The sequence below is a fragment of the Eurytemora carolleeae genome, unplaced genomic scaffold (assembly GCF_000591075.1).
Source record: "Eurytemora carolleeae unplaced genomic scaffold, Eaff_2.0 scaffold320, whole genome shotgun sequence".
Lineage (NCBI taxonomy): Eukaryota > Metazoa > Arthropoda > Copepoda > Calanoida > Temoridae > Eurytemora > Eurytemora carolleeae.
In genome coordinates, this window is record NW_019396551.1 from 135,290 (window position 1) to 159,179 (window position 23,890).

The 23,890-nt window shown below is 31.4% G+C and overlaps 2 protein-coding genes across 2 annotated transcripts in view; both read left to right on the plus strand.

The window, feature by feature from the left end:
* Window positions 1-489: 489 nt before the first annotated feature.
* LOC111705355 (uncharacterized) lies at window positions 490-13,100 on the plus strand. Its single transcript, XM_023477859.1, has 7 exons — window positions 490-1,567; window positions 2,926-2,999; window positions 4,399-4,463; window positions 8,613-8,734; window positions 10,346-10,427; window positions 10,889-11,001; window positions 12,627-13,100. Exons 2-6 carry the CDS (start codon window positions 2,936-2,938, stop codon window positions 10,964-10,966), a joined length of 411 nt encoding a protein of 136 aa, XP_023333627.1. The 5' UTR covers window positions 490-1,567; window positions 2,926-2,935; the 3' UTR covers window positions 10,967-11,001; window positions 12,627-13,100.
* Window positions 13,101-15,397: 2,297 nt separating this feature from the next.
* LOC111705339 (uncharacterized) overlaps window positions 15,398-23,890 on the plus strand; it is a 58,310-nt gene continuing 49,817 nt past the window's right edge. Inside the window, exons 1-2 of the mRNA XM_023477838.1 lie at window positions 15,398-15,518; window positions 22,959-23,029. Coding sequence (XP_023333606.1) covers window positions 15,479-15,518; window positions 22,959-23,029 — 111 coding nt within the window. The 5' untranslated portion in view covers window positions 15,398-15,478. The remainder of the gene's footprint in view (window positions 15,519-22,958; window positions 23,030-23,890) is intronic.

Here is a 23,890-nt window from a genome sequence, read left to right on the forward strand (position 1 = left end):
TCTCTTCTCCTTGGTAGGAAAAAATTGCATAAGTGTAATCCGCAAAGTGAAAATATTCTGCAAAAAATCAACACTTTCATAACTGAGAAATCGAGGCAGATAAATTTAAAATTCAGACAGGATATTTTTATCAATTTTTTTCTAGGATATAAAGATATCAAAGGTTTCTAAGATAAAATGGTGTTTGTTCATCGTGAAATTTTTCTTTCTTACTTGAAAAATGTTTTAAAAGTTGTTAACTTATAAATTCATTCGAAAATTAAGAACACAATTTTATCTCTCATCCCCCCTCCACAACATATCTTAGATACAGTGTTAGGCGATTATATCAATACAATGAAGATGACTTTTGATTTTTATTTTTATTTATATCAAGCTGTTAAACAGCACGGATACCTTAGAAGTCAAGAGAAGGTGTCAATTAAAAAGCTTATCTTTGTTTACTTGTAAACTTGTAAAAAGCTTGTTAACAATAAAACTTTTAAAAAGTCGTCTTCATTGTATTAATATAATCGTTTAGCACTGTAGGTTTGGATCTGTCCAAATCAAGAATTAGATATGTCCAGGTACAGGTTTGGATATGTCCAGGTACAGGTCTGGATATGTCCAGGTACAGGTTTGGATATGTCCAGATACCGGTTTGGATATGTCCAGGTACAGGTTTAGAAATGTTCAGTTACAGGTTTAGATATGTCCAGGTACAGGTTTGGATATGTCCAGATACAGGTTTAGATATGTCCAGATACAGGTTTAGATATGTCCAGGTACAGGTTTAGATATGTCCAGGTACAGGTTTAGATATGTTTAGGTACAGGTTTAAATATGTCCAGGTACAGGTTAAGATATGTCCAAGTACAGGTTTTGATATGTCCAAGTACAGGTTTAGATATGTCCAGGTACAGGTTTAGATATGTCCAGGTAAAGGTTTAAATATGTCCGAATACAGGTTTAGATATGTTCAGGTACATGTTTAAATATGTCCAGGTACAGGTTTAGATATGTCCAGGTACAGGTTTAGATATGTCCAGGTACAGGTTTTGATATGTCAAGTTACAGGTTTAGATAAGTCCAGATACAGGTTTAGATATGTTCAGGTACAGGTTTAGATATGTTCAAGTACATGTTTAGATATGTCCAGATACAGGTTTAAATATGTTCAGGTACAGGTTTAGATATGTCCAGGTACAGGTTTAGATATGTTCAGGTACAGGTTTAGATATGTTCAGGTACAGGTTTAGATATGTCCAGATACAGGTTTAGATATGTTTAGGTACAGGTTTAGATATGTCCAGATACAGGTTTAAATCTGTCCGAATACAGGTTTAGATATGTCCGAATACTGGGTTAAATATGTCCGCATTAAGGTTTAGATATCTCCTATTACAAGTTTCGATATATCCCTGGTCTCCTCGTCCCACTGGAGAGAGGATATTATAGGACGGAAGAATCTCCGGGTCCGAGGATCTAGTTATCTTCTGGACATCCCCAGGGAAGGTTCAGATATCTAGGCACTCTTGGCATTACAGAAATCAACAGCTGTAGAACTTAAACAACAACCTAATAGAAGGTGACAATGGTTTTAGCTGGACGCAAAAATAATTAAATGAAACACATAAAAATGTGAACATACTTATTCTTTAATAGCGACAATTTTGGCCAATCAAAACATATTTTCAACATAGCTTTTGCAAAGTAATGTAAAGGGCTGTAAATTGAAGAAGGCCTTTCATAAACAGATAAAAAAATGGATAAACACGAAGCATTTTGACAGGTTTTCCAAAGTTTGTAGGCAATCGACAAAAACCACAACAGTGGTTGAAATATTTTATAGAGGACACGCTTCATAAACTCTAAATTATTAGAAATTCCTTTGGCTTCTTTTATAGCATTTATATATTACAGCCACCAAGATGCGAATGCATTTTTTAACAATTTGGTAAATGCAAAAATTTCTATGTTCGATAAAGCTATTTTTTGCACTGCTTCTTAAAAAAGCAAAAGGTTAATTCTAAAAATTCTAAAAATAAAAATAAGAAAATTTATGTTTTTAATACATAGTTATCAGAAAATTATTATTACAGAAGAAAAACGTTAAATTCCCCCCTTTATTATTTTAGTGATAAATAATCCTCATATAATAAGGTGAACTAGTGAATAGTTATCATATTATTAGGTTAAATGGAGAATAATCTCTTAATGTTTAGGTTGAGTGGTGAATATTCCTTTATTTTAAGCTTGAGTGGTGAATAATCTCATTATTTCTAAGTTGGGTGATGATCTCATTCTGTATACGTTAAGTGATGAGTAATCCCATTATGTTTAGGTTGAGAGGTGAATAATCCCATTTTGTCTAGGTTGAGTGGTGAATAATCCCAATATTTTTAGATTGAGTGGTGAATAATCCAATTATGTCTAGGTTGAGTGGTAAATAATTTTATTCTGTTTAGATTGAGTGGTGAATATTCTCATTCTGTTTAGGTTGAGAGGTGAATTTTCTCATTCTGTTTAAGTTGAGTGGTAAATATTCTCATTCTGTTTAGGTTGAGTGGTGAATAATCTCATTCTGTTCACGTTGAGCAATGAATTATCCTAATATGTTTAGGTTGAGGGTGAATATTCTTTTATGTTTAGGTTGAGTGGTGAATAATCTCATTTTGTTTAGGTTGAGTGGTGAATTATCCCAATATGCTTAGGTTGAGTGGTGAATAATCCCTAAATGAGTGGTGAATATTCCTTTATGTTTAGGTTAAGCGGTGAATAATCTGATTTGTTTAGGTTGAGTGGTGAATATTCCTTTATGTTTAGGTTGAGTGGTGAATATTCCTTTATGTTTAGGTTGAGTGGTGAATATGCCTTTATGTTTAGGTTGAGTGGTGAATATTCCTTTATGTTCAGGTTGAGTGGTGAATATTCCTTTATGTTTAGGTTAAGGTTTATGAGAAGAATGTCGTATTATAGTTCTCAGCTCCACGATATGTCGAGCTACGTTGCTGTATCAGGTTACAGTTAAATACATGCATATTGTATATTGTATATTGTATATTGTATATTGTATATTGTATATTGTGTATTGTGTATTGTATATTGTATATTGTATATTGTATATTGTATATTGTATATCGTATACACATTATAGTTCCTAGCTCCACAATATGTTGAGCTATGTTCCTGTATCCGGGTAGAGTTAACTACATGTATTTTGTGTATTGTATTATATAGTTCCTAGCTCCACAATATGTTGAGCTATGTTTCTGTATCAGGTTAGAGTTAAAATAAAGAAATTTACGAACTTGGGTTCAACCTATTACACTTAAGATTATCACATTATCACATTTTATCTCGTAACTACACTGATTGTCCAACTTTGTACTTTACTGTGACTATAGTCCGATTTATTTCTAAGGATAAAGGAACCAACTTTTGTACTCTCTGTACTTTGTTTTTTACCATTACTTAAAAATTTAGGGTTACTATGTAATTAGGAATACCTAACAATGACTGATGTACTTTACATGTATTAAGGCACTACAAACAATGACTGTTTTACTCTTTATGTTTGTGTTAAGGAACGCCAAACAATGACTGCTGTATTTTGTATAATGATAGCTGTACTCTGTATTCTGTATTAAGGAACACCAAACAATAACTGCTGTACTTTATATGCATTAAGGAATATTTGCCAAACAATGATTGTTTTACACTTTTTTATTAAGCAACACCAAGGAATGACGGCTGTACTCTATATATATATATTTGTAATAAAGAACACCAAACAATGTTTGCTGTACTCTAACTATACTTATTAAGGAACACCAAAAAATGACAGTTGTACTCTGTATGCAGTAAATATTAAGGAACACCAAACAATGACAGCTGTACTCTAAATGCCGTATATATTAAGGAACACAAAACAATGACAGCTGTACTCGAAATGCACTATATATTACTAGAAATTCAAGGCGCTTCGCGCCCTTCTTTCTAGCCTTAGAGGGCGCTTCGCGCCCATCTTCTAAATTAGTTGTGAACATGTTCTCTTTGTGTACATCGTAAAACAAAACAAAAATAATTCGCGGATTTTTACAAAAAATTTCGCGGATTTTCAAAATTTTTAAAAATTTAATGACGATCGAATTTTGATAGAGACAAATATTTGAAATTTTGATTTTTCATAAACCTTCCCTGGGGTCCCTAGATGTCCCACAAAAAATTTGGGCCCGATCGGTTCAGCCGTTTTTACGTTTATTGGATACAAACAAACAAACAAACAGACAGACAGACAGACAAGCCAAATTTATATATAGAAGGAAGACAAAACAATGACTGCTGTGCTCTAAATGCAGTATATTTTAAGAAACACCAAACAATGACAGCTGTACTCTAAATGCAGTATATATTAAGGAACACCAAACAATGACTGCTGCACTGTGTTTGGCCTGACGCCCCAAGAAGTAAGATATCTCAAGGTGAGTGCGCAACAACAAATAAAAGTGAAAAATTAGAGCTAATTAGAGCTAATTAGAGCTAATTAGAGCTAACTTGAGCTAATTAGAGCTAATTAGAGCTAATTAGAGCCAATTAGAAATATTGACAGTTAATTATAGCTAATTATGGCTAATTCGAGCTAGGTAGAGCTAATTATTGCTATTTATAGCTAGTTATGGCTATTTAGAGATATATAAAGATAACTAGAGCTAATTACAGCTAATTAGAGCTAATTAGAGCGAATTTGAGCTAATTAAAGCTAATTAGAGCTAATTAGAGCGAATTTGAGCTAATTAAAGATAATTAGAGCTAATTAGAGTTAATTATAACGAATTATAGCGAATTATAACTAATTAGAGATAATTCTAATTAGAGCTAGTTAGAGCTATTTAGAACGAATTAGAGCTAAATAGATCTAATTAATTAGAGCTAATTAGATCTAATTATAGCTAATTAGAGCTAATTAGAGTTAATTAGAGCTAATTAGAGCTAATTAGAGCTAATCAGAGCTAATTAGAGCAAATAAGATCACATTCCGACTTATTGTCATTTCATAATTGGAAAATTTAGGTTTGACAATGACTTCCATAAAACTTTGATTTGATTAATTTATATAATCAAACAAGTTTGAGAAAGAGAAAATTAAAAATGTACCGTACCGTTTATTAAAAATGTACCGTACCGCTTATTAAAAATTTACCGTACCGCTTATTAAAAATTTACCGTACAACTTATTTAAAATACAGTTTTGAAACGTTGGAACCACCACAAGTTTACATTATTTTTGTGATGACTTTAAAAAGTCAAAACGATTTAAAAGTTCTATTAAAATCAACCAAGTTATTGCCTATCTTTTTTTGGTCTGGTTGTTCAACACCGACAGGAGAACCATAAATCATTCTGTTGTTGATTTTTAATTATTATCAAATTGATATATTTCAAGTAATTAAAATTGTTGAGTTGACAAAAGGGTCCATAGTTCCTTAAAAACTTTCTACAGAATCTTAATTAACAATTTTTGTTGATGGTACAAGAGAATAAAATTTAAGTAATAATTATTCTAATTTAATTAAAAATGCACAATTTGAGTCGTTTTTGTTTGAATTTAATGAAAACAATTCTAAAGAAAACTTTTTTTATTTCAGAAAAATTTGCACTTCCATTTTCTTTGGAATAGCATCCACTATAGTTTCGAATATCAGCTGCGATCTTTTAATTATTTCTACAGGGTATTCCGACAAAAACGATCTTTTAGACATTGTAGCACTCATGATAGTTTACTTTTGGACATTTAAAAAATCTATGGAACATTTCCTATCCATTGATTTATTGAACCATGGTGAGTGATGCAATGTCTAAAATATTGGATTTTTTTGGGACACTCTGTATGTTTTTTTTTTTATTTGGCTAAACGGAACTTTTTTGATCGACCACAGATGTAATATTTCTATGATTTTAAAGATACTATACCATATTATAGAAATCACATCGAATATTAAAAGTAAAAATTTTGTTGAAATCTTCAATAATGAAACAAAGTATTAAACTAAAAACTATAAACTAAACTCTATCATTTTTTGGCCTCAACTCCAACAAAAATTAAAATTATGCCAAAAAAGAGAATTCTAAAACGTATTTAGATGCATATCAGTATTTTTAAAATATTTTCTTCTCCAATTACTTTATACCGACTACTGAGTAATTTTTTTCTATAGATTTAAAAAAAAAGTTTACTTGAGAGTATACTGCAGGTTTTAGGAGGAACATAATCAAATAAAACTTGTCCTGAGGAGAACTAATAATATTATTTACACATCTTTCTGAAACTGCTGTACACTTTTTTATATAAATAACTAGCTAAGACAGGCGTTGCCCGTGGAATTAAAAAAATAAAATAAAAAATTCGATTTCAAAAATTTTTTTCAAATTTTTTTTAGGCTTATGCTACCCCTTCACAAAAAATTCAGCCAATTCGGTCCAGTCGTTTGGCCAGTTATGGCTAACATACAGATAACCAAATATATATATGAGTTAAGAGCTTCATTATATACATAAATATGAGGTTCCTAGTGAATCAGCCTAAAGGAACAAAAAAATCGTCTTGGGCACTTATTTTCTCGTCACTATACATGGAAAACCTTTGATTTTTCTAACTTTGAATTTTTTGATGTAAAAAAACTACTTAAGTTCGGCAAAATTATATCTCAAAGATATAGGTATTAAAATTGGAGACAATTGTTCAATTCCAATGAATTAAAAACATTATAAAATTAGTGATTAAATAATTTACGTTTATACGTTTTTGTGGTCGCGGTAAATGGTTTACAGTTTACAGTGTACAGGGAGAGTTAATTGGACTGTACACTGTACAGTTTACAGTGTACAGGGAGAGTTAATTGGACTGTACAGTGTACAGTTTACAGTGTACAGTGAGAGTTAATTGGACTGTACAGTGTACAATTTACAGTGTACAGGGAGAGTTAATTGGACTGTACAGTGTACAATTTACTGTGAACAGGGAGAGTTAATTGGACTGTACAATGTACAGTTTACAGTATACAGGGAGAGTTAATTGGATTGTACAGTGTACAATTTACAGTGTACAGGGAGAGTTAATTGGACTGCACAGTGTACCATTTACAGTGTACAATGAGAGTTAATTTGACTGTACAGTGTACAGGGAGAGTTAATTAGACTGTACAGTGTACAATTTACAGTGTCCAGAGAGAGTTAATTGGACTGTACAGTGTACAATTTACAGTGTACAGTGAGAGTTAATTGGACTGTACAATGTACAGTTTATAGTGTACAGGGAGAGTTAATTGGACTGCACAGTGTACAATTTACAGTGTACAATGAGAGTTAATTTGACTGTACAGTGTACAGGGAGAGTTAATTAGACTGTACAGTGTACAATTTACAGTGTCCAGGGAGAGTTAATTGGACTGTACAGTGTACAATTTACAGTTTGCAGTGAGAGTTAATTGGACTGTACAGTGTACAGTTAATAGTGTACAGGGCGAGTTAATTGGACTGTAGTGTACAGTTTACAGTGTACATGGAGAGTTAATTGGACTGTACAGTGAACAATTTTAAGTGTAAAGGGAGAGTTAATTGGACTGTACAGTGTACAATTTAAAGTGTACAGGGAGAGTTAATTGGACTGTACAGTGTACAATTTTCAGTGTACAGAGAGAGTTACTTGGACTGTACAGTGTACAGTTTACAGTGTACATGGAGAGTTAATTGGACTGTACAGTGTACAATTTACAGTGTACGGGGAGAGTTAATTGGATTGTAGAGTGTGCAATTTAAAGTATAAATGGAGAGTTAATTGGACTGTACCGTGTACAGTGAGAGTTAATTGGACTGTTCAGGGTAAAATTTAAAGTGTACAGGGAGAGTTAATTTGAACATGGTAATTAAATAAGATTTTTAAAACAGTATCTATATAATATTTGGTATAGGAAATTAAGTGAATAATATTTTGATGATAAAATTGTAATACCCATGTTTATGTTGGCCGTTATAACTTTTAAATTCATATCTTCATACCATATCATAAAAATTGTAAATAACATCACTCTTTGTTGAATTTTATCTGCTTTTTTTCTTCATGATAATATTTTAAATGAAAATCTACCTTCAGTTTTAAACCCGACCCAGAGTTTTGCCGACTTTCCACCGAAACCAACCCACGCAATTTTAAGATAAAAATTCGTGAATTAGTTCCCAAAAACTTCGCGGAGCGGAAGGTTTATTTACAATTAATTTTCCCATTTATGTCATTGTAATGGGTATTATTAAGTGCGAAAAAAGTCACAGCAAAAACTTTTCCGCACGCATGATATTTATTTTATTTAGTTTTACTCAAATTATTTAAAAGCAGGTCGATAAAGTTACTTATAATCACCCTGTTTTAGGATGATTAAGTAACTTTATCGCCCTACAATGCGACAAATTAGGTATGAAATTTGAATAGCAGGGTCAAAAAGTTACTTTTTCGCCCTGTTGTGGGGTAATAAAGTCACTTATTCACCCTATAATGGGAAATATTAGGTGTGATAAATTCCATTAAAATTGAATAAAGAAGGTAAGATCAATAAATATTTATAGTTTTAATTTTGTAGGGAAAGTTTCCTTCTGTTCGTTCTCCTAATGGGTCCAATTCACATCAAAACCACCATTCTCAACAATCCCACCAGACTCATCAAACTCATCCAACGTCACTTCCTCAACAACATGGAATTAGGTAAAATACAAAAAGAAGATTTAAACACTTCAGTGCAAAGCTTTTATTTATTCTTTATTTTTGTAATTTTTCTTTTTATTCCACTCCAAATATTTGGATCGACAGAATGCTTAAACTTTATATTTTATTTCGAAATTTGTACTGTCCGCTAGGGCTGGCCGTCGTTCCTGGGGAACAATCGTTCTTTCTCGGAGATGAACGAAACGGAACGAACGATTAAAAAAATTAGGAACACACCCAGCCATACTTTCCGCTTGTTTACCATTTACAGTCTGTACAGTCTGCACAGTATACACTACAGTACAAGGGTACATAAATATTCCACTAAAAATGCACAATTCAAGTTATATATTATTCCACCCCCAAAAAATCAGTTAAACAGTTTTTCACCCGATATATGCATGCAGGATTTCATTTTATGGATAAAACAAGCGAGGGAATTTAAAAACGTTATAACCGCCGTAAGACTCAATTGCTGTTGCATGGAAGAGCGTACGGTTGTGGCTCATGGCTGTCGGAAGACAAATATATAATATGTGGCATGGAAGGGGAAAATGTTGTGGCTTATGGCCGCCTGCCTTCCACTGCACATAAAACTAGCTTCAAGGAATAGTTTATATATTTTATACTAATCATAATCTTAAAAGTTTATTTTTTTAGAACTTTAAAGCAAGATTTAAAAATATGGTTAAGATATAGTTATGCATCTTTAGAATGTGGCCATTCCAATTAGAGTTAAAGTTTTCATTTATTACACTTCTAGGTTGGGAACCCAACGTTGCCCTGGATTACTCACTCATAGTTACTCCGCCGTTTACCCGTGGTCCCGTATTACGATTTTAGCTATTTTTCCCAATAAAAATCGGATTTAAGAATTTAAAAACAAGGCTAACATCATTCAGATGGTTATCCCAAGTTTTCCGATCAAAATTTGTGACAATTCGGTTAAGGGGTTCCTGAGTTATGATCGGACAAACAAACAGACAGACAGACAAACAGATATTACATCTTTATATATATCGATGCAAAGCTTGACTCTAGCATTTAAGATATTAAACTAAAAATATTTTCAACATATTCGTCAAGGAATTATTAATTTTGATATGTCAGAGTCAAAATTTTGCATAATTTCATATTTTAAAACTAATTAATTATAAACTTTACATTAAGTATGACTTTGTTGATTTTTGGATAAAATCTTTTAAAATGTGTCAAAAAACTTCAAATTACATTTTATATTGTATAATTGGTGGCCCTATTAAGTTTAAACTAAAACTGATGTGTTTAATCTTCAATCTGTATGGCGAAATCTGTTTTTATGAACTTTTAAGAATATTTTTTTTCAGATGTTGTGGTTCTAAATGCTTATATTTATACTTCTAGGCTTGAAGCAACAGCTGTTGTGGTTCTGAATGCTCTAGGATATATTTATACTTCTTGGCTTGAAGAAACAGCTGTTGTGGTTCTGAATGCTCTAGGATATATTTATACTTTTAGACTTGAAGCAACAGCTTTTGTGGTTCTGAATGCTTTAGGATACATTTAAACTTCTAGGCTAGAAACAACAGCTGTTGTGGTTTTGAATGCTCTATTATATATTTATACTTCTAGGCTTGAAGCAACAGCTGTTGTGGTTCTTAATGCTCTAGGATATATTGGATTCAAGGTTATCACAACCTGCGGTGATTCGAAGGTACGAAGATAGTGTTTAGACCTATAGTTACAATTAATTATTAAATAAATTTTGTATGGGATGGGGGGTAGGGGGGGGGATGAATGACTTTTTATGATATTATAGTTTCAATATGATCTAGCAGTACTTAAAGAAAATGGAGTAAAAAATAATTTAAACTTGTAAAATGTTTAACTTGATCTTGTAGTGATTAAAGAAACTGGAGTTTAAACTATAAAATTGGACCTAAAATGATTTTAAATATTATTCAAGCGTATTTATGGACACTAGAGTATAAACCAGACCTAGACCTAAAACGGTTTAATTATTTTCCAATAATATTTATGAACCCTGGAGTATCAGGTAGTGTTCCAAAAACACTAAAGTTTAAACAAGAACTTGACTTCTAACAGTTTTAAGTATATTCCAGGACTTTTTATGATACCTGACGTTTAATATAGACCTTTTAAAATATTATCCAGGAGTATTTATGGACACTGGAGCGTAACCTGGACGTGGACCATCAGTTCAAAGCTTTAGAAGAATCTTACAATGAATGACATGAGGGAAGTGATTCCAGCCATAACTCAAGCAGGTTAGATTCCAGCCATAACTCAAGAGGGTTAGATTCCAGTCATAACTCAAGAGGGTTAGATTCCAGTCATAACTCAAGAGGGTTAGATTCCAGTCATAACTCAAGAGGGTTAGATTCCAGCCATAACTCAAGCCGGTTAGATTCCAGCCATAATTCAAGCAGGTTAGATTCCAGCCATAACACAAACAGGTTAGATTCCAGCCATAACTCAAGCAGGTTAGATTCCAGCCATAATTCAAGCAGGTTGGATTCCAGCCATAACTCTTTTTTCTTTTCTTTTTAAATATAAAGTAATCATTTAGTTATAGAATTTTAAAATAAATATCTAAAAATACTTTTTTATCTAAATAATAAAAAGCTGAAAGTAGTTTTAATAAATTATTAAATGAAGAGCATTCTTATCGTTTGTTCTCTCAAAATTATGAAATGTTTTCAAATAAACTGAAGTTTTTTTTGAAATATTTGTATGTCTAATCAAAAAGGTTTAAAAGAAAAGTAAATTTTCGAAATTTCATGCAAAGGTAGTTCAAAAAATATTGATTTGTTTGATGAGGAATAAAGTTGAAGATATCATAAATACTGATTTATAAAGATTTCAGACCTGTGTCTCTCTCTAAATAAAATCTGCAAACAAGATTTTAAAGATATCAAAAGATTCTAAGAAATCGATAGATTTAAAGTCTATTTATTAATTAGTACGACGGAATAAGGTTAGGTTATTTCAAAATTTGCAGCTGTAAATTTTCTATTTCGTTTCTTTTTAAAAAATAAATTCAAAGTTGATGGAATAATTCTTTTTACCCAATTTTCAAAATTGAATTTAATTTCAAATATATGTTTAGAATAAAATTTTGCATCTTGCAATTTATGTTTTATAAGTTTCGCTTTAACGTGACAAATATTATAGCAAAGTCAACTTTAATAAAAGTAATCTTTTATCCCAACATGAAGTGAATAAAATTCACCAAACATCAAAAATATTTTTTTGAGGTTTTTCTCTCTCTGAAAAAAATGTTTATTTGAAAATTGAATTAGTTTCTGGGAGAAGGATTAGCGCCGAGTAATCCACATAATTAAAATATAATCTCATTGGAAATATTGCACCACTAACAAAATACCCTAGATATACTATTATCTTCTCACCAGATTCTGCACAGATTATTTTTATGGTTTACTGGTTGCCCGTGGAATTTTAAAAGCACGGGGGCCAAGCGCTGCAGCTAGGGCAGACTTGCAAATTTGCCGCTTGGGAAATTGCACAGTTGGAAAGTTGCCACTAGGGTAATATAATTTGGAAAGTGTTGTTCAGACAGATCCTGAATTGTAGCAGCTAAATATCTAAAAGAACTTATTAAACATGAATAGACGTTACAGATGTATTTAATAAATAAACTATGAAACTGATCAATACCAATTAAATTAAACTCTGAAAGAAATGTACAAAGAGGTTGTTAAAGCGATCGACACTAAAACTTAAGGGTACGGGGATCTAGAGTGAATTATTTGCATAAGCCTAAACCATGGGTGCAATTGATTGATCTCGAAAATCCCTAGGATTTTCATTTGGCTTGTATTTGACTGAAGACAATAATGAAATCAGTACCAAACATCTTTTTTACTTCTAGGAGATCAAGTAAAGCTGAGAAATCGCCTGGAAAACGACGACATTCACTATCTGCCAAGTTGAACTTTCTCCATCTTTAATTCAATGGACAAACAAGAAACAAGACATAAAAGATATTCTAGAAATAGAAGAAAAAGTTCTTAAGCCAGCTACAGGGCATCTCTGTTAATTTCTAAAACACGAAAAGGCAGACCATATAATAATGCCGCAAATAATTTTAAAGATACAAAGACGATCTTCAAGTTGTGTCTTAACTGTCATGTAGGTGTTTGTACCGTGTACGTGGTTTGAAGAAATTTTTATATTATTACAAGACGATGAATGAAGATGACTTTTGATTTAAATTTTGATTATTAATTTCAAGCTTTTAAACAGCATAGATAGCACACAAACCATGGAAAAAAGAGAAGCTGTCAATTAAAAAAGCTTCTCTTTAAATACTTGTAAACTTTAAATTCAACGAAACGAAACAACACTTAAAACTTAAATAAAAAAGTCGTCTTCATTAAATTGATATAATCGCCTATTGAAAATATATTTATATTTATAAATATATTTATGTAAGTACTGTACACTGATAACAGGAAAACTCTGGAATAGGAAGACGACTTTTGGACTCAAGTTATGGCTTTAAAAAGTCCAAGACACAGTAATTGTGTTGCGTGCAGTGAACACAGAACCATTTCACTTTAAAAATTATTAAATAATAAACATTGTTTGCTTTTTAAAAACATCAGTTAACCTTCAATGTTGATTAAAAGTCGTCTTCCTATGCCAGAGTTTTAAGGTTCTCATTTTACACTGAAAGGTTAATAGACACAAAAGTAACCAATGATTCCTTCTCATGTGTAAACAAGATAAACAACAACAAGATATTGCAGTATATTTAATATCAAGGGTTAGTCGTCTTTCTTTGTTTACAAGGCACAATAAACAATAAATTCTATAATGGCAAACATAAAGACAAAGAAATTTTCTATGATGATTATAGAAAAGTATGATATAACTTAAACTGATTTTCACAGCTTAACTGAAACATAATATTTCAAACTGTAGTTGAGACTTTCTATGAAAAATTAAGCTGACATTTCACAAAGTTGTGAATATGTTTTCAAACAACTCACAGATATAATCCTTTAAAATAATTCTCGAGAAATTGATATAAAACTGTGTCTAATTTATACAAATTTTCATATATATATATATATAATTTTGTATAGAAATAGTTAAAACTTTAAACAGATCATATTCAATAAATCAGAAACCAATCGGAAAACGCAGATGTCCCAGAGAAACCTAATTGTAACTTAGGTTTTCTCCAATTATCATTTTATGATTTTTATTTTTATTTTTAATAGATATAATTGATAATATTATTTTTAAGTCCGTATTACCTCACAAGAACTCCCGCCAATGGTAGTGCAGCATTGTGGTCACGTGTCTGTCTGTATCACGTGACCAGTATACTACACTCTCATGACTTCTGATAAAACTAATTTCCTTGTTTGAAAACTCACAGAATACTTTGCTAACACTCCTTAACATGTTTCTTGAAATCTTCAAAAAATATCCTTAATTCCATTTTATTTTTAAATAATCCTGCCTGGTATAGTTTATTAATTGTTTAGTGTTAGATATTTTACTTTCCTACACTACAGACCAGGGGCGTATTGAGGAATTTGTTCAGGGAGGGGGGCTTAATTTTTTTTTCTTTCTTTCCATTCCAGGGTGGGGGGGGAAGCACCTGTTGGAGGCCAAAACCCCTCTGAAAACCATAGATTTCACTGACCAAGAGGGGGGGGGGGGGTTATCCAAATAGCCCCCTTCCTGAATACGCCTCTGCTACAGGTTAATGTTAAATTATTCTTTTAATGTTTCCATGTGATTTCGTAACTTTTGGATTTTATTCTAAAATGTCAAATTATCAAATCCAGAATTAAAACTTGTTGTTTTTAATTCTATAAACGATACATTCTATATATTATAGATTATCAAATGCACAAAAATTTCCTATTTATTGTCTTCACATTATTATTGTTGTGATGTACAGGGTTACCCACAAAGCATGAGATTGTAAAGACGATCGAAAACTCTAAAAATGTGACGTTCCCAAGGTTAAATTATGTATTCTTCCAAAGACTTAGTTATTTAATGGCTTATTTAAAGATTAGGCAAAGAAACAACAAATATACAGTTGCAAGGTATCGTCAATTTAAAGATTAGGCAAAGAAACAACAAATCTACAGTTATAAGGTGTTGTCAATTTAAGGAATCAGACAGTATAAATTCCGTACAATCGTCTCTGGAGTCTCATCCTATGTAGGTAACCCTGTATTTAAACATGAAATATATAATATTTGTTAAGTGCGTAAAATTTTATAAGAAAGTAGAGAGAGAAACCATTAGTTACTCATAAAATCAATAAATATGAATAATTAAAAATAAAAAGGTTTGTGTGTCTACTGTGTCCATGAGGTGAATGGGGTGCATGGTAACAATCGATCGCTTTCTACCCTGCGTACAGTGTGCCTCAAAAACCTTATATCCGCCAGAAATCCCAAATCATGCCACATAAGTCATAATTGAATTGATTTTAGAAAAACATTTGTAATTCTTTGCTATGTAGATTGTATAGTAAGTACTTTGTAGCTTTTTTCTTATGGAATTTCATGGTTTAAAAGAACCATTTTGTTTGGTGAGTGAACAAGGTTTCTGTGACATACTGTCTCCTTCGATACAACGTTTACCATTTACGGACTAATTTCTACAGTTCTTCGAGTTTATAGGTCGGTACAACGTTGTACCATGACTTAACAAAAAGAGACTTAGTGATTTTGAATTTAGTGAAAAAAAATGTTTTTAAAGTCTAGAAGAATCTATTTAACAACAGCAGGTATTGTGTTTAAAAAGTTGGACGTATCAATTTTACTGTAAAAAAACTAAATGTAAAAAAAGCACGATTGGTCAGTTAACAGACATATTTATACACATCCATGTGAACAGAATAACCTGAGAAATGAATTGAGTCTTTGTCAAAAACTCAAAGTTTACAACCTGATAGGTTAAACCGTTGATGTTTTAAACTTAAAATATTTTATCTAACAGAATTCATAGTTTAAAATATATAATGTCTATGACTTTGGGTTCCAAAGATAAAGGGATTATAAAATAAGAGTTTGTGGCAAAGACACAATTCCTTTATGAGGTTTTCAATCTAGAAAGACAAAATGGCGGCTTGAACAGCAACATATCAGTTTGTATAAAGTTGTAATCTCTGTTTGTCTGTATGTCTGTTTGCTTGTCCAATCATGACTTAGGATCCCTGGACCGATTTGCTTCAAATTTAGACTTGGGAAATCGGGAGGCCCACGGGAATGTTTTTAGCTTGGTTTTAAGATACTAAGTTGAGTGGGTTTGGCATAAATAGCGAAAATTTAGTTTCTAGGCAAAAATCGGCCAAGTGCGGGTAAACGGCGGGAGTAATTATGAGTACCCTGTGCAACGCTGAGTTCCCAAGCTGGTATCAATATATGTGAACAATTTGTCTTACAGTTTAATCAATTTAGTTTTATCAAATCTATAATTTAGAATATCTCAGCAATCTTCAATCCAATCCATTTAAACTTTTGATCTTTAAAATTCTTTTGAATTTATATATTTACTTGGCTTGCTTGTCTGTTTGTATCGATATCGTTTATTGGATGTATCCAATAAACGTCAAAAGGGCTGAACCGATCGGGCCCAAATTTTGTGTGGGACCTCGCGTGACACAAGGGAAGTTTAATGTATGATCGAATTTTCAAAAAGTTGCCTCAAACGAAATTCCATTTTTTGAAAATTTTGAAAATCCACGAAATTGTTTTATAAAATCCACGAATTTGTTGTGTTTTTGTTTACATTGTACAAATAGAGAAAATGTTCACAATTGAAATGGAAGCCTAGAGTTTCGAATACAAGTATTGAAATGGTTTCGAATTCCTGAGGGGTAGGATTTTAAATTTGATATCAATAAGCGTTTGTATAGTAATAGTTTTAGCTTTTTTAAAAACTTTTTATTAACTTTTTAGCTTCTTCCAATATTGTCAAAACCGCAAAATATCGTATTTATTTCTATTTTTTTCTTCATTTTTTTGGCGAGCTCTTTATTTTACCTATTTAAAATAATCACTTCTAGAGTTTCTATTTACTATAATTGGNATATATACGAATGTCTTGTTTTATTATATAGATATTAGACATATATATTTATTTCAGTTTTTAAACTTCACATTTTATTCAAAAAGAATTATACTAAACATAATGTTTCACGTCTCATGACGATCCTGAGTACATATATATGAGCGAAGATAGCGCCTAAAGATTTGCATTGCTTTAATGTTTTGTTCTTGGAAATGATTTTCTGGTCGTAGCATTGCCGTTATCTTACACTGTTCTGACGACGAATTGGCGAAGATATTATTTTACTCTCCTATAGGGAAGTTCTTGGGTCGATACCAGGGGCGGACATAAGGATTCTGTAGGGGGGGGGAAAAATTTTTTTTTTCCCCTCCCTAGAAATTTTTTTACCCCCCCCCCTAGAAAAATATCATGAAAATTATTGGTTTTAATTGGGTTTGATTTGCATTTTCCACTCATTTCTGGGATTTACAAACTCAATCTAATAAAGGCTTCATTACATACCTTTCAGCTTCCACCTTCATTCATACCCTTCATTATAGTCATTCATTTTACATTAACTACAAAGATCTGTAAGAAAACTGAATTTATTTAATTTTAACTAAACTTTTTGGCAAACCTTGACAAAAAAAGGCAGTAATATAAAAAATAATAGTTTTACTCTAAGAGGAAAAAGATGTTACTTTTTTAAATCTTTAGAAAAGCTACTCTGCAAAACTTTGAAAAAATATGGTCATTACTCATTGTTAAATTTTCTTGTCGTCAATGGAGTATGTTAAGATCTTAACGAAATCTAATGTGGAAATGACATTATTTATAATTAAAAAGGTTTTTTATTGTCCATACCATTTTTTTCTATTTAAAAAAACATCTAATTTTAATGACATTGACTATTACTTTAGAATTTAGAATCATTTAGAATATGTTGACTTAAAATTTGAAATATCTGATTCCGACGTAATTGCACAGTGCACATTTTAATTGTTTTTGTGCAAATTTAAAAGATATTCAATTTTAAAATCAACCATTTTTTAAAAACAAAAACAAAGTAACAACTCTTTCCTCCATTATAAAGTCGGCGCGACTTGGCGCTTAAAAACTTGTTCAGAATGTCTTTATGTTTGATTAATTTTAATCTACTAGGATGGGAGTGCATGAGTGCAAGGCTAGATAGCCTTTCCGTTTTCATGGTGTTCCGTAGCCATGTTAGCAACCTAATTATCAATATACATAAGTTCCGTTTCTATTTTTTGTTTAAATTTTAAACAGTTTTCAAAGCTTATCTAATCAAAATCAAAACAGTTCTTACTTTGTTTTAAATTAATTTTTAAGTTTTAATTTGATTAATTAATTAATGTTTACTGACTGTTTAGGCATCTGCAAAATGCCGCAAAAACTTTTACTATCATGAAAATAGTCGTCTTTACACAAGTGCAGGCTAATCAATAGGGAATGTATTTTTTTTTGAAGGGAAGGGGTCAAGGCAACTGGAACTGTTTACTTGTAGAGGCAGCAAATGGAGTATCCCCTGCTATTCAGGGCCTGAATATATGTTCAGGGGTAATTACCCCTAGAATTCTAGGGAGGGGGGTATTTACCCCCAGGATTCTAGGGGGGGTATTTACCCCCAGGATTCTATGAGGGGGTATTTACCCCCAGGATTCTAGGGGGGGTATTTACCCCCAGGATTCTAGGGGGGGTAAATAACCCCAATAAACCCCTTATGTCCGCCACTGGTCGATACGAAAAGGGTAAATCGTTTCGCGGAAATTTCGCCCTTTTCTTAATAAACGAACGAAAATTTTCGAGATATTTTTCGTTCCACGGAAACCCTAGAATGTCTCTTATGCTTAGTGAAAAGCTGATCCCTAATTAGGATATCAGAAGAAAATATATAATCTATTAAATATTCCTATCAAAATGTACATTTCTTATTAATATCTTAGATGAAAGCGTGAATGTTAAGGAACTGCGTTATGACCACGTGCAAACTTTGATTTTCTAACACTTATATAAAAACTCAGTTTCTTCTTGCGTGTCTGTTTGTCTGTCTGTGTGTTTGTGTCCAATAAACGTCAAAACGACTAAACTGATCAGGCACAAATTTTGTGTGGGACTTCACATGTCCCCAGGGAAGTTTGCTTCCGACAAAATTCGATTTTCATTAAATTTTCAAAATCTTTTTATAAAATCCGTGAACTTTTTTGATTTTGTTTTACTAAGAGAACATGTTCACTATTGTGAATGAAAATATAAAGAATTAATATTTTAATATTTTACAATCCCAAAAGCAAACTTTGAATCACTTTTTTTGCACGTTTTTGTTGTATACACTCTTTTGTCAAAAGAAAAAAACCAGTATAAATAATATAGAAATAAAATCCTATATAGTCTCAGTAAAAAGCTTTCCTTTCTCCTTAGTGATTTTCTAATTTAGTATTTATGATGGTTAATGAATTAAATATCAGAACTCTTTAATCGAGACGAACAGGAACACTTTTTGTCCTTGAATAAAAAACTTAGCACTGGTTTTGCATTTACAACTTTCATCTACAAACTTACTCTGAAAAATTGATCAATTAATTATTACTCAGTCTTTATCTGCTGTGGTACTTTATCCATAAACAGGCTGGGAGGAGAGGGGGGGGGGGCGTTCGACGCTTCCCCCCTTCTAGGTTTTATTGATCTTGCGCTCTCATTTTTTGTTCGTATTTCACAAACTTTTTCGCGAAATTTTGCATTTTTTCGCGAAAATGAATGAAGCGGAAAATGCGAAAACGAAGCGATATTTCGCGAAAAAAATGTTCACGAAAATGCGTAACGATGAGTGTTGAAGCTATTGTCATTTTTGATAAATTTTCGCAAACATCTTGCATTTTTTATAATTTCGATTTTTTTTGCGAAATTTCCGCACCTCTTCTTTCGCGAAAAATTCGTATTTTTTTCGCGAAACAGATTAAAGCGATGTTTCGCGAAAAAAGTGGAAATTTCGCATTTTTGCGAGCGAGCAAAATGAGAAAATTTTAGCGAAATTTTTTAGTGAAAAATGCGTAATTTTTACGTGACGTTTTTTCCTTTTCGCTGAAAACTCTAGTGTGAGTGGTATTAAAACAATTGTGCGCGTGTTTTCGTAAATCTTTTGAATATTCAAATTTAAAAGCCCGAAAAGTAAGCATTCATTCGGTAGTTATAGTCAGGGTAAAACTCCGTTTGTTGACCTAATTTTAGAAAAAGGATATCTCATTCATTTTCAATTGACCAGTCAAAGATTTACAGGGACGGCATTTGAATTGGAAAATCCACTCTATAATTGTCATTTAAAGGAATTAAGTCTTTGCCACAATCTCTGATTTTCGGATCCCCTATATCTTTAAAACCCAATGTTGTTGACCTTATATAATTAAAACTTTGAATTTTCTGTTAGATCAAATTATCTAAGTTTGAAATTTCATATGTTGATACCATTATATAGGGATAAGAAAATATTATTTTGTGGCAAAGACTCGATTCCTTTAAAGGGAGTGACCGGTAGTTGAACTGAAAATTTAATAGTGTGGAATTTTTTTAGGAATCATTTGATATATGTGAAACGTTTTCACAATGTATAATTACTGAGTTTGAGCTCAAAGTCGACGTTCAAAATCAACAATTTGGGTAAATTCGTTTTGAGAATCGATTAAAAAAAAAATATTAATCAAAGACGACGAAAAATGTAACAATACTTTTACAGTAAACTAGTAATATGTTTAGGAACAAATTTACCAAAAGAAATTTGGCAATAAATCAATGATGTTAAAGTAAATTATATTATATTTAATTTAATTATATTATATTATATTTAATTTCTCATTCTTTACGAATTTGTTCGCAGATTTCTACAAATTCTTTAAATATCGTCTTTTCAATAAAAATTCCAGAAAATCTACAGAAAATGTTTGTGAAGAATGAGAGAATACAGAAACTAATAACTGATTACTTATTTTCGACGATAAGAGTTAATTTCAATTTTCTCAACCTGTTCCTAAACAACTCCTCAGTTTATTGTCGAATTTTTTGTCGTCGTTATTTAATGATTTAGAAAAAAAACGGTTCTCAAAACGTACCAACCCAAATTGATGATTTTAACGTCGACTTTGCGCTCAAACTCAGTAATTATGCGTCGTAGAAACGTTTTATATGTCTCAAATGATTTCTAAAACATTTTTAGTTCAACTACCATACATACCATACATACCATACATACCATACATACCATACATACCATATATAAATACGTCCTCAAAATTATGAAGTCTCTTTGATAAATACTCCCTGTATAAATAAAACGTTTAATATTTGGTCGAAAGAAGATGCGTCGATGCATACACCATGAACTCGAATATAATTCTAGAATGTTTTTGCTTTATTTTGCATTATTTTCTTTTGTTATTTATATATACATTATGTATAGAATCGTCATTGTTATTTTAGTATCAGAAAACATTTCTAACTGACAAACAAACCGCTGAAGTTAAATACTAATTAGAATTTGATTTTATTTCCATTGTGCATTGTGTGTTTTGATTTTAATCAACGTGTATCAATGACGTTTGGCATTTTATTTACAGATATTTTGGACACCTGAAGTCTCTGTATCACCTTTATTAAATTAAAGTTCCACAAATAAACAAAATAGAGCTCGATAAAATAAAAGGCAGATCTAATCTTATATTTCACAAAATTTACCTAAAAATATCATTTAACACCAAAAGTTAACATTAAACTAAACGTGATATTGATATTTATAAAAACAAGAAATGCTAAATGGTGTACATTTTTAGGTTTCCGACATCAGGTTACAAAGATAGAAGGATAAAAAACTAAGTTTGTGGCAAAAACTTAATTACGTAACATAAAATTCTAGTTCTGGATTTCTTATATTGATACAGTGATAACCAGAAAATTGTAGAATAGGAAGACGACATGAAAGCAATACTGAAGTGTATTTTCTGTTTGTTAATGAATCACTGATGTGATGTGTCTGTTCCCACTGCACAATTTAAAAGTCATAATATGAGTTTAAAATTCAACATCCTATTCCAGAGTTTTCTGTATCCCATTGTATCAAAAAGTTATTTTTTTTCAAAATAAGCGCAATACAGTTTCCGGAAGGGATGTAAATAAAATTAACAGATTTAACAATCCAATAAAAATCTGTTTGATTTTCTGGATAATTCTATAATTTACAGTACTTGCTTACTTATTGAGTTGTTATGCAGGATTATTTAGTTAACAGTTCCTTTGATAGCTTGTTTGTTCTTCAGGACGATTTAGTTAACATTCTCCTTAATAGCTTGTTTTTTCTTCGGGACTATTTCGTTAACATTATCTTTAATAGCTTGTTTGTTCTTCAGGACTATTTCGTTAATGTTCTCATTAATAGCTTGTTTGTTCTTCAGGACTATTTAGTTAACATTCCCTTTAATAGCTTGTTTGTAATTTAGGACAATTTCGTTAATATTCCCTTTGATAGCTTGTTTGTTCTTCAGGACTATTTAGTTAACATTCCCTTTAATAGCTTGTTTGTACTTTAGGACTATTTAATTAACAGTCCCTTTAATAGCTTGTTTGTTCTTTAGGGCTATTTTGTCAATATTCCCTTTGATAGCTTGTTTGTTCTTCAGGACTAATTAGTTAACATTCGCTTCAATAGCTTGTTTGTTCTTCAGGACTATTTCGTTAATATTCTCATTAATAGCTTGTTTGTTCTTCAGGACTATTTCGTTAACAGTCCTTTTTAATAGCTTGTTTGTTCTTTGGGACTATTTTGTTAACATTCCCTTTAATAGCTTGTTTGTTCTTCAGGACTATTTCGTTAACAGTCCCTTTTAATAGCTTGTTTGTTCTTCAGGACTATTTTGTTAACATTCTCTTTAATAGCTTGTTTGTTCTTCAGGACTATTTCGTTAATAGTCCCTTTAATAGCTTGTTTGTTCTTCAGGATTATTTAGTTAACAGTCCCTTTAATAGCTTGTTTGTTCTTCAGGACTATCTCGTGAACATTTTCATTAAAAATTGCTTATACTTTTTGTGCAGGAATATCTAATCAAAATTCCCTTTAAGTTTTTCTAAAGATTATTTCGTCAACTGTGTTTTTAATATTTGGTTATTTTCTCAGGATTGTTGCTCTTCTTGCCTCTGTTGATCTCCAGTAGATTATCCTCTCAGGAGTCCTGTAATCTAGGCTTCGTAAGTATTCAATTTTTAATTTTTAATTTTCATGCTCAGATGTCCGAACTGTTGAATGAGATGGCACTAATCTTCAATGCCTTGATATTCGCAGGAAAACTTTATGGAATTGAGTATTTGCCACAAACATTAATTTTCTAGTGCCTATATCTTTGCAACCCAGTGTCGTAGACCTTGGCTTTTTCAAACTATTTAATTTGTTAGATCAAATAATATAAGTTTGAAATTTCACAGGCTTGCACCCTCAGGTTGTAAAGATATAGAGATTATTAAATTTGAGTTTGTGGCAACGACTCAACTCATATGACGCAATGAAGTGCGCATTGCATGCTGATTTTCTTTTTTTGGATCTCTCATTGTTCGAAAGCAGATGCTTAGTCACTTCTCGGAGCTGAGATAAATCTTAAAATAATTGAGTTTGAAATATATTCCTTGTTATTTCTAGTAATCCCATGCAGCAGGAAGATTTTATAATGATCTTCTAAATTTTATTGTAATTTCTTAATTATTGATAGTTGAAAGTATCTTAAAAAGAAACTGAGTGTTAGCCACAAATTGTGATTTTCAAATCTTTTCAACCTGATGGTGTTAATCTGTGATATTTCAAACTATCATTATTTGATCTAAAATTATTCATAGTTTAAAATATCTAAGGTCTCCGACATTGAAATGCAAAGATATAGGGATAGATAAGAAAATCAGAGTTTGTGACAAAAACTCAATTCCTTTATCTTGCCATTTTTCCATGTTTATCTATATTTGATTCCATGTTTAGATTCAATATCGATTTTAATTCAATGCAATTATCTTTATCATCAAAATATCATGGTTAAAAAATATATTTTACCGCATCTCTAGGGA

Bases quoted from the DNA above. Each gene is read 5' to 3' on its own strand.
- LOC111705355 (XM_023477859.1), top strand. From the start codon at position 2,936: ATGAGAAGAATGTCGTATTATAGTTCTCAGCTCCACGATATGTCGAGC. The intron at 3,000-4,398 runs GTTACAGTTAAA...GTATATATTAAG, and splicing joins GAGCTACGTTGCTGTATCAG to GAACACCAAACAATGACTGC. The intron at 10,428-10,888 runs GTACGAAGATAG...AATATTATCCAG, and splicing joins CAACCTGCGGTGATTCGAAG to GAGTATTTATGGACACTGGA.